Source organism: Sciurus carolinensis, chromosome 3 (genome assembly GCF_902686445.1).
Source record: "Sciurus carolinensis chromosome 3, mSciCar1.2, whole genome shotgun sequence".
Classification (NCBI taxonomy): domain Eukaryota; kingdom Metazoa; phylum Chordata; class Mammalia; order Rodentia; family Sciuridae; genus Sciurus; species Sciurus carolinensis.
The window spans coordinates 152,017,330-152,035,167 of record NC_062215.1 but is presented as its reverse complement, the minus strand read 5'-3'; the positions used below and the strand labels follow the sequence as shown (position 1 = coordinate 152,035,167).

General features: G+C 36.1%; 1 protein-coding gene across 1 annotated transcript in view; it reads right to left on the bottom strand.

Annotated features, from left to right (window-relative positions):
* Pard3b (par-3 family cell polarity regulator beta) overlaps positions 1 to 17,838 on the bottom strand; it is a 1,015,658-nt gene that overhangs the window by 551,444 nt on the left and 446,376 nt on the right. The window contains exon 4 of the mRNA XM_047544116.1: positions 8,789 to 8,898. Within this exon, the coding sequence (XP_047400072.1) occupies positions 8,789 to 8,898 (110 nt within the window). The remainder of the gene's footprint in view (positions 1 to 8,788; positions 8,899 to 17,838) is intronic.

Below are 17,838 nucleotides of genomic sequence, written 5' to 3'. Positions count from 1 at the left end.
AACTGTAAAATCAGGTGGAAAACACCTAGGCTGAGTCAGTTTGAAAATTTTAGGCCAGATGGAAGTTAAAAAAGATTTGCTAAAAGTAGTGACTCTTTAAAAACTGGTTTAAGCCTGTCAGAAGGCTCTGGATTCTCCCGCGCTGCACACCAGTTACTTCAACGCTAACTCACTCCAGATGTCCCTGTGATCATCTCCTCAGACATCAAAAGCTGTGTAGTGACAAGCTCACATGCTGGTTATGAGGACGCTCTCTGTTTCCACAAGCATAAAACACACACAGTAGCTACTTTTAAAATGTGATTCATCTAAATCAGAACTCAGTTTTATAGCACACAGCTATTAGGAAAGGGGCCACCCTCCTGAGAAGGAAAGTCTTTTAAATGTCTGTACAATGTCATTCTATGATTAGACTTTGCAAGCGAAAACCAAAATGAAACTTGTGCTTCAGAAGAGTTTATGTTGGGTGTGTGTGTGTGGGATGGGGGGGAAATCCCTCATCAGAAGAGACATCTGAGTTACACCATCCTCAAGGAAAAAAAAAAAAAGATAGTTTTCTTTTCAATACCAGCTATGCTTCTACCCAAGATAAACTCTCACTAATCCTTTCTGTCCATGCCATCAACTTTCCTAAGTGTCCAAATCACAGAAAGCTCCAACAGAAAGAAGATGAGAGCAATTCTTACCCTGGACTTTCCCTCAAAGTACCATGACTAATGCACATTTGTCTGCAGATTCTGGCGGCACACTACCTCCAAAGAAGGTGTGCATATACATATGGAGACACAGGCACATTTTCAGGCTGTTCTGCCCCTGTACATGTGCATCTTTTAAAAAAAATGTTTCTCTAAATTATTCACTTGGTAAATGAAAATAGACGACTTGTATTTTAGATGGGGAGATATCCTAATTCCAAGAACATTTATAAATTTTAAGATATTAAAATAAAATTCAACTGACTTCATGCCAAGTTAATAATTCACATCTGGAAACTTGAAGCCACTAGTTTGTATGTTTAAGTCACAAAAATCTGGAGTTTGCACAGGTTCTCTATTATTTCCTTTTTGTTATGTAAAATTTCTGAGGAAATCATTCACAATTTAAATACTTTTCTCAGGGGTGCATAGTTATTGATGCAATCAGGATACAGGATCTTGTCCTTTGGACTAAAATTATTTTAAACATCACCTTTAGCAAATTTCTAACAACATTGTTAAATTGGACCTGCCCACACTGTTAAAATGAGTTTGATATGTTTATTAGTGTTTTGCTAAGAAACACCTTGTAAATGTTCTCACACTTTAATTAATTCACATACCAGGGCTATTTTTAATCTTATATATCAGTTGAATCCAGAAAAAATCTTAACAAAGATGGAGTAGGAAGATAATTTAGAAGGGGAAAATCTTTAGGTGGAATGGGTAAAAGAAATTGTCCCCAAATTTCTACTCTAACAAAGAATTTTCTAAATTCTTTGACGCAGTTTTTAGATGATTACAAAGATACAACAACCAGGATTGTTAACTTTATAATTGTTAGAACTTACAATTTTGCTGACAAAGAGGAAGAACTCAGGTATCTGACTCCAACTGCATGCATGTTAATTTCTATTCTCCGTTCATCTGTCATGTTCACTTGCAAAATTAACCCTAATAATGATTTATAACTAGTGGCAGAGAGTGGCACCTGTCTGTAACCCCAGTCACTACAGAGACTGAGGCAGGAGGATCTCAAGTTCAATGTTGGCCTTAGCAACTTAGCAAAACCTTTAACAATTTATTGAAATTGTGTCTCAAAATAAAAAAAAATAAAAAATAAAAATAAAAAGGTCTGGGGAAGTAGCTCAGCGGTAAAAAAACAAACAAATAAAACATCATCATCAACAACAACAAAACTAATGATCTTTAATTGCCAAGGCTTTTTTTTCTTCCTATAATTTGTACTCTTTCTCAGAATCAATTTCTATGCTGAAGTCATTGCTAGAATTCTTAGAAGATGAAGTAGATTTCACAATTCAAACTGCTGATCTCAGCCACCAACCCACAAGCTATTCAAAGTAGAGAAGTTATGTTTAAACATCTCTCTCCTTGACAACACAAAGAAGAAACAAGTAACACATTGTCCTAAAACAGAATATTCTAAATTGAAACTATTTGGGAAGCAACACCATTTTTTAAACAGAGAATTTCCCAATCTAATTCATACACACACATGCATTCATATATACAAAATAAAACACACATCTGTACAATAGAAATTAAAATTGCTTAAAAGTTGTTGAATTGATTTCATCCTGTCCATCTCAGAAATGAAAGTTTTGACCATTTAGTCATGTGCCCCACTCTGTGCCTGGGGTTCAAGTACAAAATTGAGAAATCTGGTTCATACCTCTAAGGAGCTCAGGGTTTGGAAAAAAATGCAGACATTTGAACAAACAGTTATACTTCAGGGAAGTAAGGACTAATAGAGACACTGCGTATGGCACTTCCCTTCAGGGGGTGGGAAGGCCGAGCAGAGTACAGTGCAGACCAAAGGCAAAGAACATTCAGATGGAAGGTTATAGATGTTGCTTGATATGCTGGTACAGGCTCACAGTCTGAGAGGGTTCTTAGGGGCTCTATTTCTGGTCTTTGTAAGTAGGGTGCAAGTTTCCTGAGGACAGGAATTACGTCTTAGGCTGTTCAGATGGCACCTTGCTGAAGGGATCATTTTATTTTGACACAAACTCATTCTGTTTTCCTTATGTGCAGCTCAAGAAAAAATAGCAAAGACAACCTGTCAGGGTTAGATTTTTAATTGCTGAAAGTGAACTCTGAATAGTGATCTTTCATTCAGATTTTCAGTTTTGGATCAGACCCAAGATGAATAATGGGGAAGTGCACACCTGAACAGGGATCACACTTCCAGGGTGTGTGACTGGTCATGGTGCAGACATTCAGATAATCCAAATTTGCTTTACCAATTTTTGTAAGATATGGTTAAAACAAAACGACTCTGCTGCAGAATAAATTGGACTTCTGAATTTTTCCTACCTGAACGTGAGTCTTACAAGCATAACTGCTTCAGAAATGAAGCTGCCTAAACTTGCCAAAATAAGTAAACATTTGGCTCCCTGAAATATTGGTTGGCAGCTTTATCTCCTGAAAACAAAGCCATATGAAAACCATCGTTGCAATGTGTCTCCAAGCTCTGGTCTTATCAGCACACAGCGTGAACAGCTGGAGTTACAAACACCAGGACTATTATTAAATCACTGTGTCAGGGGGAGAAAAGAAAAACCTTTTGTAGGCTTCAGTATCTCTAAATAATGCAATTATATACTACATGCTATTTCTCCCTCCCCTTGCTTCTCAGCATCCATCTCTCCTCATTAGAAGGCAATGGATAGAAACTTTCTTTCAATATATCCTGGCACCTACAACCATTATACTATTCTGGTGTTTCTATGGCTACATAAGTGAATATCTAATGGGTAGAAAATATGGTTTGGTCATTCAGAATGTTTGCTAAGTTTTATGTAGGACTTTGATAGTCACCAACTCATAATCTAAAGTCCTCTGACCTCAGCGGCAATTCAATGAGTTTCAATCCTAAGAGCCAAGACAATTTAATTTTATCTGTAATATCTCAGCAATTTCTCTCATGCATCTTAGAAACATCAACTATGTCTTCAATGTACATGATACACATGGGAAGGTATGTGCCATACAAGGGGAAATTTCTCAAACCAATTCTCTATGGCATTATATGCAAGACACAGAATGTGGCTATTCGTTGGAAATACTTCCTCTCACTAGTAACTATCAGCTACTATATTTGCTGATAAAATCCCAAAATCTGCAAAGAACATTGTATTTCACTTCCAGCAGAACGCACTGGATAAAAGGAAACCTGTCCCCTTAGGATGTCTTTCTGTAACTAGTCTGAGTCCTTTATCCCTAATCTTAGAGTTGCTAAAAATGATGCTGCTACTGAATAAACAGATATTTTTAACCCCTCAGTGCAGAAATTTAAAAACTTCTATTTAACTTAAAATTCTGACTTTCTATGCTATGTTTTGGTAAGAAAAGATGATGATGCGATCAAATAACCTTAATTAATATATATTTTCAGGGAGGGGAGATCATTCTCTGTTTAATCTCTATCATCCTTCCTGTTTTGAGAATTGGCTTCCCTGCACTATTTTATCCAACCAAAAAACTGGTGGTTCTTAATATTGCAATTTTGTTGTAAAATTTAAAGAGTGATAGAATCTTTTTAGAGAAATAAACAGACATACACACACCGGATGTCACGGCATACAACTTCAGAGTTACCAGACTCCCTGCAACCCATTCATGGACTTCCAATTTAACAACCACAAAAACTGCCAGTTTAGTTTTACTTATATATGACACATTTGTTTTTAAAGACAGACCAATAGTTTCTTAATTTTGGAAATACAAAATAAGCAATGATTTTAGAACAATGTCCTTTACTATCTGAGAATGATCACAGTACTATAATGTTCAGGAATCCACTTTTTAATTTACTCACCCTGCAGGATCAATTTGCCTTAAGGGTTAAATTTAAAACTATAAACAGTCATTAAGACACAAAACAACTATGGTAGTTAACCGGATATTAAGGAAAAAAAAATCACATCTGTTTTAGAGTTCTGTTCCATCCGCAAATTCAGGAACATCAATTTCAAGGACCTAGTTTTATGGCATGCCCTCAAGCCAAGAACACCAGGTTGCAATCAAGGGAAGGGAGGTAAGACTTCTCATAAGCAGACTGTCCCTAAGAAATACTCAGTGCCCAGGATTCTCTTTCTTTAATTCAAAAGCAGTCTGTAGAACTGGATTTGCTATTGTCTTGGAAGATAAATAGCCATTGCTATCTGCACATTAATAATTGTACTATTCTGGTATGAAAAGAGGAATAAATGAAACAAATTTCTGTGGTAATATCTGGTGGTACCTTAAGTAACAAATACTGAGATTTGGTGACTTACCTATATAAACAAATATGAAGCTTGCAGAAAATGTGATGTTGCTTATTTAAGCCCATTTTAAAACTCCAACATGTTCCAGAGTGTACGTCTTAAATAACCAATTTGTAATAACTTAGCCAAAAATAAGTGCAACTTTTCTAACTTTTAAAAACCACACATCTCTGGGCATCAGTGAAAACTTTTCCCTCTCTGCTAAACCTAATGAAGTGCAACTAAAAATAACAGTCATCAACTGTGGTCTTAAAGGCAATATTTCAACATAATCAAATGTGTCAAATATTCATTCTTCAGATTCTTATGTTATGGGTTATAAGTTTCATTTCTTGGGAATGATTGAACATAACCCACTTGGGGTCCTGCCATCTGTGAATTACTTACATGTGAACACTCTGTTTAAGAGATGGAAATTTTGATTGTTTCCCTCCCCCCACCCTTGGATATTGGACTGAAATGCAATTGAACATAGATTTTTTTTTAAGCTATTATTTTTCATATTGGTTGTTACATGGCTACATTATCACACATTCCCTGTATTCATCATAACTTATCAAATAATGGGAATCAAGTAAAGAACAACTGAAGTTATGGAGGAAGCATCCCGTAAATTGTAGAATCTGAGAGATGGACTAGAACCTTAAGTCTCACAGTGCACCCTTCTGGACTCAGGTGCTTAACACAGAAGCTGCTCTGTAACGTGTTCACAACTGAGAGTTGTGCCTGTTGTGTTTCTATGGTTCTCTTACCATTGAGCCAACAATGAAAGTAACTATAGGGCTGTATGCAGGGTGCCACAAAATTGACATCCATACATGAACTCCTCTGAGAGTCAATGGGGTCACTGTTAATAGTTACACTAGAACCAAATGTATGGATCAGGACTTGCTGTATACAAGTTCAACCATACTTTCACCTGGGAGATGACATGGACCTCAAAGATCTTCCCCCAAAGATCTCCAATCATTTCATTATTGCTATACTCAATTTTACTTCTGTTCAGAGTTTCACTATACAATATAAATGGAATAACAAAAACAGCTGTGAATTTGAACTTTCTAGTAGCACATTATGAAGAAGTAAAAAGAAGCAGGTGAAAATAGTTTTAATAATATATTGTACTTAACCCCAAATACCAAATATATAATCATTTCAACAGTCAGTATAAAAATGATTAATGAGATGTTATTTTTTTCCATACTTCAGTCTTTGAAATGCAGTGTGCACATACACTTCAAACACATTTCAAATTAGATCAGCTCTATTTCAAGTGTTTCATAGCCATGTGTGGCTAGTAGCTATCATGCTGGGCAATGTAGATCTAAATAGTCTACAAATTCAGATAAACAGAAATATATGAATAAAGTTATAACACACAAAAATGACTATCTTTTTTCTAGGTAAAAATAGACCCCTCCTACTGTCTATTTATTAACTTCACTGAGTGTTTCACTATAGGGCAGTTAAAACATCTGTCTCTTGCCTGGGGTGAACCAACTCTTTGAACAGATAAACATTTGCCTGACAGATTGTTTTGGGGGAACAGAGAAGAGACTGATTTAGATTAATAATTAATTTTCAAGCAGGTTAATTGCTGAGAATTTCTAGGACTTTCCCCAGATTTATATGTCTTGCTTCCCTAAGTCCAAAACAAATACACTGAGCACCTTCCATATCTGGATACTAGATATATAATAAATCAGTTTGTACCTGGGAATGTTAGGTTTACAAATGTCCATGGAGGTTATAAGATGTGCTTCTATCCCATGGCAAGTCAAGGACCAGACTCTAATTTTAGGTCTCAGGCTGTCATGCACAGACACTGAGAGGAAAGGAGGAAATACCGGTTTTCCTTTTCACTCTGGATAAAACTGTTTTTCTTTCCACTCTACAGAAAAAAATGAGGTACAAGGATTTGAGGTTCCAGCATTTCTTCATGAAAAAGGATATGTGTCTCTGCTAGTAATAATGTCATCCTGCCTCACACCCTAACTTGGAACTCATGATGTGATATTTTGGTGAGACTATGGAATCTATCATAAAGATAGTAACCCTAATTTCATTTTAGAGAAATGGTAACATTTTAATTGGTGTAAGAGCTGATTTTGTGTGATGGAAAGATAAACTAGACTGGATTTCCTATATGCAAATGATATTCAAATACACTTTCATTTTAGGTTATACAGATACCATAAAAATCAATACTAAATTGTAGTTATTCTTTTATGCAACTGTTCTCTCATTTATATAATTCTCTTTCCCCAAACCAATATATTTAGGCTTAACATGGTCTCAATCAGTGGGTTAAAAAAAAAAAAAAAAAAAAAAGCCATCAGCATTCACCACATACTGGTCTTGTTTATATTCATCATTAAAGTAGACCACACACACCTGATTTTTATTAAAGTTACATTAAATATAATTCCTTAAAAGGATAGAGTTTTAAGTAGGAAAGTGAGAGAATATTACACCTAAAATACTTTCAAGACATTTACTTCTCTGTTTAAAGGAAGAAATATGGCAAAACATTGCCACAAATATATTAGTACGTGCCCAGTGGTTTTGTATAGCAATTCTTACCTCATAATATTGGCACTGGTTCTTGATAAGAAAACCATAGACCAAACTGGAAGAATCTGTTTAATCCATTCAGCATTCTGATATACCTATAATATGTTGCTTTTTTTTCTCAAGTTGCTATAGATAGTGAGACTCAAAATGGAAGAATTGCTTTTAGAAACTAACTTTTTAATATGGTTATGTTATTAAGGATTCCCTATTGCAATGATATGTAGTTATTAATCAAAATCTAACTCTCAGGCCATTTGAATGGATGAAGTGCAATATTTACACCTTTTCAAAGCAAATAGGAATTACAATAAAGATCCCACAATCCTATATGGAAGGAAGATATAATCTCTTCAATAAATTATTCTCCATTTGACATATGGATGTAAGTATAGTAGTTTTAAGTATATCTGGTTATAAGGAGTTTGGGTATATAATTTTATTTTTATCTACTTTGAATGATGAATTCTAGAAATCTAATAGTCACACTGCATATCCATGTCATTGAGAACTTGAAACTATATCACTATTTATCCTGGTATGATTTTGCAAAGCATTGTGTTATTAGAGCAAAAATGTATAAACTGCATCTTTGGGTATTTTGAAGCCACAGGATGAAGGACATGCAGTGGTATAGTCTGCTGGTTCAAAGCCTGGTTTTTAGTTTATGAGGGTAGGGTGGAGGGTGTTGGGATTGAACCCAGGAGCATTCTGCTTCTGAGCTACATCCCCAGCTCTTTTTAGATTTCATTTTGAGACAGAGTCTCACCAAATTGCCCAGGCTGACCTCAAATTTGTAATTCTCCTGCCTCAGACTCCTAAGCCACTGGGATTACGGGTATGTACTACCACATGTGGATGATCTTTAGAGCCAGACCACTTGGGTTAATTTCCTGGCTCTGCCACCTCCTATGTGGACTTAAATTTCTAAACCTCCTTCTGCTTCAGTTTCCTTATCAGTAAAATGAAGATAAAACTTACCTCGAAGCAGAAGTTTAGATGACAAAATAAAACACTGAAAATAGGGTTTGACACATAATCGGAGTTATATATAATGGCTATCATTGCACCTATATGCAATTATATTGCACTATTATTATAATTATACCACTGTATATCTTAGCAAAAGATCTCTAATTATCAATTGGCCTTCCAGACTGCAAAGCCTCAGTTAGACTACGGGGAAGGACTTTGATCTCTCAGTAGAAATGCAAACGGCAGGATACCTACTGAAACAACAGGTTTCAGACTCTGGCCACTGGGGTGTGAAGAGCTTGGCTGGGCATCAGCAGGTGGCCCTGGCGCTGGGTCACTGCTTCTCCTCACCAGCAGTGGAGTGCCTACAAGACAAAATAGGAGGTGAGAGGTCAAAAGAGTCCTGGGGGAAAAAGAGAACATGGCACAACTATGTTTTAATTAAAAAGGTTTACAACAGGCTTTTATGTAAAAATACTCTATTTCTAAGGATGCTTGTAAATCAGAGCATTTAATGATCTTTTGTCATCTATATACAGAGTGACACGTGCAAACAAAATCTTTCAACTCTCATCTTCCCTCTATTGCATTTTAAAACAAGCCATTCCACTGAACAGGCACTGTTAGGCAGTGCAGAAGTGGACAATGGGCAATCTAAAAACGGATCTAGAAAATATATGTGATTATTAAAAAGAATGATTATCCAGAAGACAAATGAAGAGGTTCATGCAGTCAGTCTAAATTGCTATTCAGTAGAGCTAGAAGTATAGTTATGACTGCCATTTGGTGCTTCTCAAATCTTTTGAACAATGATACATACTGAAATAAATTATTTGCTGGGGTCATAGCATTAATGTCTATTTAAGTACACAAAGAGATTGGTTCCATTCACTTTCCTTTCTCTCAAAGTAGATAAAACTGATAAAGAAAATAAGTTAGTTCTTCTAAAAATATACCCTGATTTCTTTTTAATTTAATAAAGCCTTCCACTATTAAATATTTGAGTCAGTTATTAAATTCTGAAAAAAAGATCATACTATTAGAAAGTTCAAATGAAATTCAACCTTAGCAGAGCTGGCGGCCTAACTACTCCATCTGTAATTAGGCCAAAAATAACATTTTATACAAAATTGGCCACCATAGAGAAAAATCTAAAAAAAAAAAAAAAAAAAAAATCTGCTTGTGGTTTAAAAATCACTTTCACATAAAAATTAACATTTTATTTGTGCTTTTGGGAAAAGACTTGAAAATAGTTGAAATGCAATTTCCCATTTATCAATAGTCTGAAAATAATTCCCAACTCTCTGAAGCTATTGCAGTTTAAAGGAACATTTATCTTTTATGTTTTAAGTTATGTATAAAACTAATTTTATATATGTCTACATTCTTGTTTTGTAAAAATCACAGAATTGTTAATATTTTTCATCCTTGTCCAGGTAGGAGATGGCTTTTTAAAAATAAATTATTTCATAATAAGAAATTAACCTGCTACTCAAGGAACGGACACCATGCCATTAAGGTATTATTAAGTCTCAGTTCTCATTCCTTTCTTCTTTTTTTTTTTTTTTTTATTAATGGCTATATCCCTACATTATTCCCCACCTTTTCCACCTCCATCTCCAAAATTTCTTAAGCAACTTATGTACCTATAATTGTATGGTTGGCAAATAGTTTCCTAAATAAAACATTTTTTTGAAAAACAAAAAGAGTAGAAGCAAGAAAAAGCACCATAAAGTCCAGTCTCACACCGGTATTTTTCCCTTCCTCAGGTGATCTGAAAACTGAACTCCTTTCAGGCTTAATTCCAGTAAGCCCTGGAATTACTAGCAACATGAAATGAACACGTCAGTCTCGGTGCAGTATCCTCAGAAGCACCCTGTTATCTTTAAAATCACAAAGAAAACGGAGTAAACTCCATCAAACTTTGGCTTTTTTTCCCAAGCATTTAAACTGACCAGACAGTGTACCTCAATAATCCCCAAATGGACAAAACAAATAACCAAAACACAAGGAATGCCATGGGTCACCAAAGTGTTTCCTTATTATCAAAAACAAGTTGATTCAGAGGCACAGAAAAGGAAATCTTAGTGAGGGACAATTTTAGTTATAATGGTTTTTCCACTGAGTCACATACATATGAATGTCACAGTATACATGTGTGCCTGTAACGTGCTTTTTCTTGGTTAATAAACACTTTTTTTAAAAAAAGAAGCTTCAGTAGATAGTTTTCCTTCAACTTTAAGGATACATGCCCATGTCCTGTCACACTGTCCACCTTTATTTTAATGACAAAAGGCTAGATTTCTTAAGGCAACATTTTAAAGTAGAGCACATTTAGCTTTGTGAATTCAATCAATAAGTTACACAGTATTAGTGTGACTTCCCAGAAGGTGACAGTTCAGTTTTGTACCAGTGCATCACCTATTTGGAACATTTAAAAGCTTGACATGGTAGCCATTAACACGTACAATTTTCACAATTTTATGTGTCTGTTAAAAATTAATTTAATGAATAATTAACACACAAAAGTAAAATTCCCAAAATGTTACAAATAAACTTTAAGATGGCTAGATCTTTAACATACTCTTAGCTCATCAGAAAAAAAGTTTTCTTCTCTCTGCTTTTTTTTTGTTTTTAATTTTAAACTTCACATTTGAATGTCTCCTGTTGAGTCACTTTCCCATTTTTCTTTGGCTGTCTTAATGTGTTAATAGCAAATGTAAATTATTCCATATTGGAATTAATAATGAGCATTTTAAAATATGAACTGTTATCTCAGAGAGTTAACAACCTTTCCTTGTGTTATTTTTTCAGTCACCAACCCCATTTGAAGGTGGCTGTGAGGAAGAGGCCAAGTTACAGCTTAAAGACAGTGAGATACATTGTGATGTACAATGGAAGACAAAGAATGGTAAGTACTGAAGATACTCTAGGTCCATGCTTGGATATAAAGAGAAGTCACATTTCCCAAATGAAGCTAACTGAAATAAGGAGACGACAAATCCATCCACTGTCCTCCATGGGACAAATGACCAGAATCTCTGCATTGAAGGAGTTTACAATTTAACAGTAGAGCATAAACACTAATGCCACTGTCATGTGCCAAGAGGGTGGACAGAGCAATGGGTTTTGGAGTCAAATGGTCTGACCTTCCCCTTGGCTGGTTCTGTGACCTTGGGCTTGGATTACTCTGTGACACAGTCTCATTGCTTAAAACCTGGTGGTAATAACACATTATGGAGCTGACGGGAGGTGAAATAAAACAAGGAATGCCTAGGACATGGCGGTATCCATTATGCAATTACAGGCAGGCAATCCTCCTCCTCCCCATTCCCCACCCCCATGAAAAGGAAGAAACAGCTCTTGTTGTGAATAGCATTATCTGCTCAAAAAGCTGAACTTTTGAAAGGCAAGTTAATTTTCACAGAATGATATGTCAATGAAAATAGTAAAATCTAATTTTGTGCTAAGCTAGATACAGCCTTACAATAGAAGTCAAAGCTTTCAAGAAAAAAAAAAAAATATATGATGGGTGGGAAGGAAGTTCGAAAGTGGGGGGAAATGTATTTTTCAGGTAATTGATAAAAGACTCTGATTTTAAAGGCAGAAGCCTTCAATTCAGCTCAAGAACAATAGTATTCTGTGAAATCATAGTTAAAAGCCACTAGAGGCAAAACTCAAAAGAAGGAATATTAAGAACATTAATGCATAAAGTCTTATATAACAGCTGATATTTTTCCCACTCAGTTAAATATTTGAGGATCTGTTATATACTAGGACATTTACAAGCAGGGGGACAATGACATTAAGATGAGTAGTCGTGGTGCTTATTTTTTAGAGAAGAAAATGTGGGGACAAAGAACATTTCAGCACAGTGTAAAGGTCAGTAAACATAGATGAGTTATGGTCTGGATACTTGGAGAATCCATACCAATAAGCACACAGTCCAGAGTGGCTCAAGTCCCTATTTTATTTAGCCAGACACACTGAAACTATGGAAACCAAAGAGAAGGTGACTTGGAGCAGGAGCGGTGTCCTTGACTGGGTATGCAGCTGCTGGTGAATTCATCCTCACTTGACCAAGTTTTACCATGTTAAGAAAAACTCACTTCCTACTGGAACAAGCCCATGTATTCTCAGGGCTCATGCCACACTCCAGAAAAATCTCACACACTCACTCACTGTACCCCTTCAAGAAGATGGTGAGATTCCTCAGGTCCTTGAGGTGTTGACCCAGTTAGCACTGGTCAAGCCACAACCTCATGGGAGGAGAAAGCAGAGCCAGTTCCCAGGCGCCTACGATAGCGCATCTTCCCATTGTCTAGCATCAGCATTTCAGTGATGGTGAAACTGGTGAACAAAGGGGTGTCTTTACTTATGCAATGTCCCCTTTGACTGTCACTAAGGCAGCCCAAAGGAGGGTCACCTAATTCAGTGTGAGGAATAGAATTTTGAAAGAGGCAGCAATTTATTAAAAGCACAAATTGGTATACCAATGGGTCAAGCAAGGTTTGAAGCTCGGCACTAATGTAAGGTGTTTTCTATATGAAAGTTTCTGTCTCTGGTTTTTACACACACACATGCATACACAACTAGGTGGATGTTTTCCACGTTGAAGAATGTTTTTTGGATAGAGCTGGCTTATCATTTAATATTAAGTCTGGGGGCTTGAAGAACAGGCTGTTTTAGAGATTGAAACCAAGGTCCTGAAGAATCACAACACACTGATGATGTAGGCGGCAGAAAAAACAAACAGTGGTTTTAAACATAAGCCTCACATCAAAAGTCACAAAGGCACATGTTCTAAATTGTACAATGAGTAGCAGCAGAGATTTATTTATTTAAAGATGGTTAATGATCCTCCTGAGTAAAACCAGAAGGCTAGCTTGTCACCCATATTGGTGCCATTTCATCCCAGGGCAGTCACAGACAAAGTGCTGACATGACATTCTGTAAGATGAGGCCTCCAGCGTGGAGAGTCTGGGACTGCAATGTCAAGACGCAGGGCTCTGCAGTCACGGGTAGAAACAGGGAGAGAAACTGGAGGAGGTCGTGGGGGGATGTGGCAACTGGTGACACATACCTACAAATGAGAAGGAGCATAAAACAGACATCTAGAGCCCGACTTCTACTTCTTGCTTGGAATAGAGCAATAGGGATGTTTTGGCAACTGCTATGATTCGTTTCAGGGAAAACACAAACCTTGGCTTCAGCCCACTGAGTGTTAGGCTGATTTGCTTTGAATCTAAAATGCTTGATATGCCTGAGAAACCAAAGACTAGATTTGTAATTGTTCAAATTCATGATGATTAATACAAATGAAGTTGATATTGAAAATCTTATTGGCTTCCAGAATGGGTGAGTAGAGATAAGCATGAGGTGAATGAAGGAAAAGTGGAAGAATCAGTGTAGGTTCATACAAAATGACAAGAAATTCAGGATTCTATGCTACCCACCCTCCAATACTTAGAAAGAAAAAGTATCTCGAATCATGAGTAGCTAGCAGAGCCATGGAGGAGAGTTTGGGTGGGGATATGGAGAACGGAATTGGGATTAATATGATAACTTGTTGATGTGCAAAGAGGGGAAAAAAACAGGTTTCTTTTAGAGTCTCAACTTTCCCTTGCTCTAGAAAATCCCTTCGGTGTTATTGAATTATCAAATTGCCAAAACACTTGGATGGTTGGAGGGGAAAAAAAAACAACTCTCCCTTCAATGCTGCTGACACTTAAAATAAAAGACAAATATGAATATTTAAAAATGTCCTAAATACCCTAAATGAAATACTTCTAAATTGGTACATCTTTCACATGGATCATGAAAGCAAATTGCAAATGGCTAAAAGTTTTACAGATTAGTAAGAGTTAAAGAAATTGGAGAAATATATTCTGTGAGATAATCAATTATTAACAGTATGGTAAGACAGTATCATTGGCTGCATCATGGTTTTATATAGTACAATTTCCTTAATAGTCTGCAATTAATCAGCACCTAGAATAAGTATCTTGCAATTATCTTAAACTTTAAAACTTGTTGCATGAGCCTGACATGAAAATATGGGTTTGTACTCCAGAAATATGGTACAAAAATACTGTAGGTCAGAACATGTCTAAAGGTGACTCTGGCATTGTGTCACCTCTAGGAAGCTGTTTTGCTTCAGAGTCTACCCTTTCCTCATTGGCAACATGAGTATGGTTGGAAGAGCACACCAAAGTCCCATTCCAGATCTACAGAGATAAAGTTCTAGAACTTATATAGCCAATAAGAAAATTGAAGTCCAGAGAAAATAGGTTCCTAGTCTTTTGGACTTGATTTCTGTTACATTTTTATTCATTTGACACTTCTCTGTCATAGGGGTCACATCCTCTACATGGGTAAGTGCACAGAAATTAGGTGAATGATCTCTCTTTAACTCATCAGCAATTCTTTCAATCTCAAGAAATCAGAAAAAGGAATGGTTTTGATAGGAATATGCAGGTAAAAGGAAAGAGTGGTGAAAACTGAGTTTCTAAGGGGCAAACAGAAACCCACAGTCACATGGGCATCTCTCTTCTGCAGTGCCTCTCCCTTGCCATTGATTTATATGCCTTGCCAGTATTCCTATCACTCCTGTCAAGCCTCAGTAAAAGAAGGCTAGTGAAAGTGGTACATCATTTGTTTTTGGAGACAACTAGATTTTCTTATTGGAAGGATGTTTATGGGTATCAGATTGGGCTTTTCAATTGATACCTAACAAACTCCACAGTACTGAAATCTGGAGACCCATAAAAAAGTTGGTAATGATATCAATAGCCATACAATTTATGGCCAAGTAGCGAGAAGAGATCACTTTCGCCGCAGGAGTGCCTGACCTGCCTCGGTGCCTGTCTGTGATGAATGCAGCAGCTGTGACATGCTTTCAAATGATGTGATGGAAAAACCACACAAGAGAAACCAAGTCAAATTTTAGCAGTGCAGAAACTTTAGTCTTAAATATTACCCCATTAGGAAAGAGATTCCCAGTATTGCTATAAAAGGAACAAGGAAGTTCAAGTTGACTAACACTTAATACCATTTTTCTTTCATTCAGATTGCAGAAACCATGCTTGTTCAATACACAATAGCACAAATGCAAGTAATTCACAGGAAAGTGACTACACAATGGATATGAATGAACACATGCATGATAAAGCTCTTTCAGTATATGGAAAGCTGCTTAAATTGGAATGCCACTGCTATTAAAAAGAAAAAAAAAAAAAAAACAAGAGGAGGTTTTTTTTTTTTTTTTTCCTGACTTTCTCTGAAAATGTTTGTGCTTTCAAACTGAAGTATATCTTTGCCACATTCCTGAGAGTACAGGTTTTTCAACTATTGAAGTTTTCACATATAATCTAGCTAATAGCTACAAATATACAATTTTGCTAATTATTGAAACTATTACAACATCCCTTTGTCATTCCACTTAGAGTCAGTTAATGCCAGGTCTTGGACATGCACCTGGTTGCATGGCAATGACGATGAAAAGCCACAGGGGATGCTTACAAAGGTTCTGGTCTCTGCCAGGCCGATGCTCTATGAAAGAGACAAAGTACAAAGAAACATAAATAAAGACACATAAGTGAATAAATCCAGATAAAGTATACTGACTCATAGAGGTGGAGGGAAGGAATTCAACATGTGCATGTTGTCCTCCAGTTCATTGTCCTGGTTTTCAAGGATGTCAATGGTTTCCCCCAACCTACCTCTCTAATTACATCTTCTACTATATTCTTTGCCACATGGTATATGCCAAACAGGATCACCTGCCAAGGCGCACAAATGCCCTACCTCCTCTGATCTCTAAATGATCACTTCTAACATCATAATCAGTTATAATCCCGTTTCTTTTTAAGGTCTACTCCCAATAGTTATAAACAATTTCTACTTCTTTGGAACACTCAGATGCAGCTATGTCATGGAGCTAATAAACAGTAACTTCAAGGGCCCTCATTTGCATGAGTCCCCCACAAGATCCCAGGAGGAATCTTAGTAACATGATCACATGACTATGATTTGGTAAAATTTACCAATGTGAAAGACTTTAAGAGTACCTTCCATCACAGGTCCCTTCTAATCACACTAATGTCCCTTATATCACACTTTTCTTTCTACTGGTTGACACTGCCATCAGCGTCCAGGAGACTTTCTAGAATCCAGTTAAAGAGAAACTGAGCTGATAGTATATTTTGTTTGAATATAGTGGACTATCTTTGCATGGTTCACAGGTTCTAGTTAGTGCTAGTCATTCCGGTGAGTAATAGAGAATAGCCCCATTTTTCTATCATCTAAGTCCCTCATGTAAGTGTGCCAACTCACTCACTGATATGGCACTAAAGGTATAGGACCAAGTGACATAATGACATGACTGTGCTCTTTTTGTATCCAGCACTAGAAGTATGTGGGTACTGGAAGATAAACGAGATTTGAAGTATACAAAGCCAGAAACTAGGCTATGAAACAGTTTTATACATCTTTCATTCACCAGATGTATAAAACTGTAAGTAGATAATTCAGTTCTCATTGACACCTTGACAAACGGGAAGTTCTTACCTAACTGGAATATACTTGAAAATGCAGCATAGAATTAAATTTCTCATGCTAGTAAGACACAATCCTATAACAATTTCACAGATTACTGTGTGTATCTGTGAAGTCCCATGGTTATACATCCCAAGTCCCATTTCTTAAACAAAAAAAATTTTGATTATCTAATTAAAGATTGAATTGTCTACTAAAAAATGATTTTACATTTCATATGGAGAGGTGATTAAAAATATATGGCCCAAAATTGCCAAAAATTGCATAATAATGACATATTTGGTATTAATATATTTTTAATTAAGAAAATATTTAAAAATTTGTGTCATCTATTTATATATTTTTACTTCGTAAATTATTTTTCTCTCATTCTAAGAATTAATTTACATATATACTTTTTTGTATTCAAAAATTTTGTTCCTTTCCTTAAATAGAAATTCCCCCCAAAATGCATATAGTTAGAGCCCCACAAAAATACTGATCTGCTTCTGTATCTTTTTAGATTGTCATACTCTGCTTTGTTTCATGTATATAGTTGTATTTCCCTGATGTTTCCTTGATTTAATCATTTGACATATAGCTAATGAACACCTAAAATATGCCAGGCAGCTCCAGGTACTCACATCAGTACCCAACATACAAATATCCTGCTATGGAAGAGTCTATGGATTGTAGGGAAGATAGATAATAAATAAGCAAATAAATAAATATGAGCATTTAAGACTGGGGTAAAGAAGACCTTACACAGG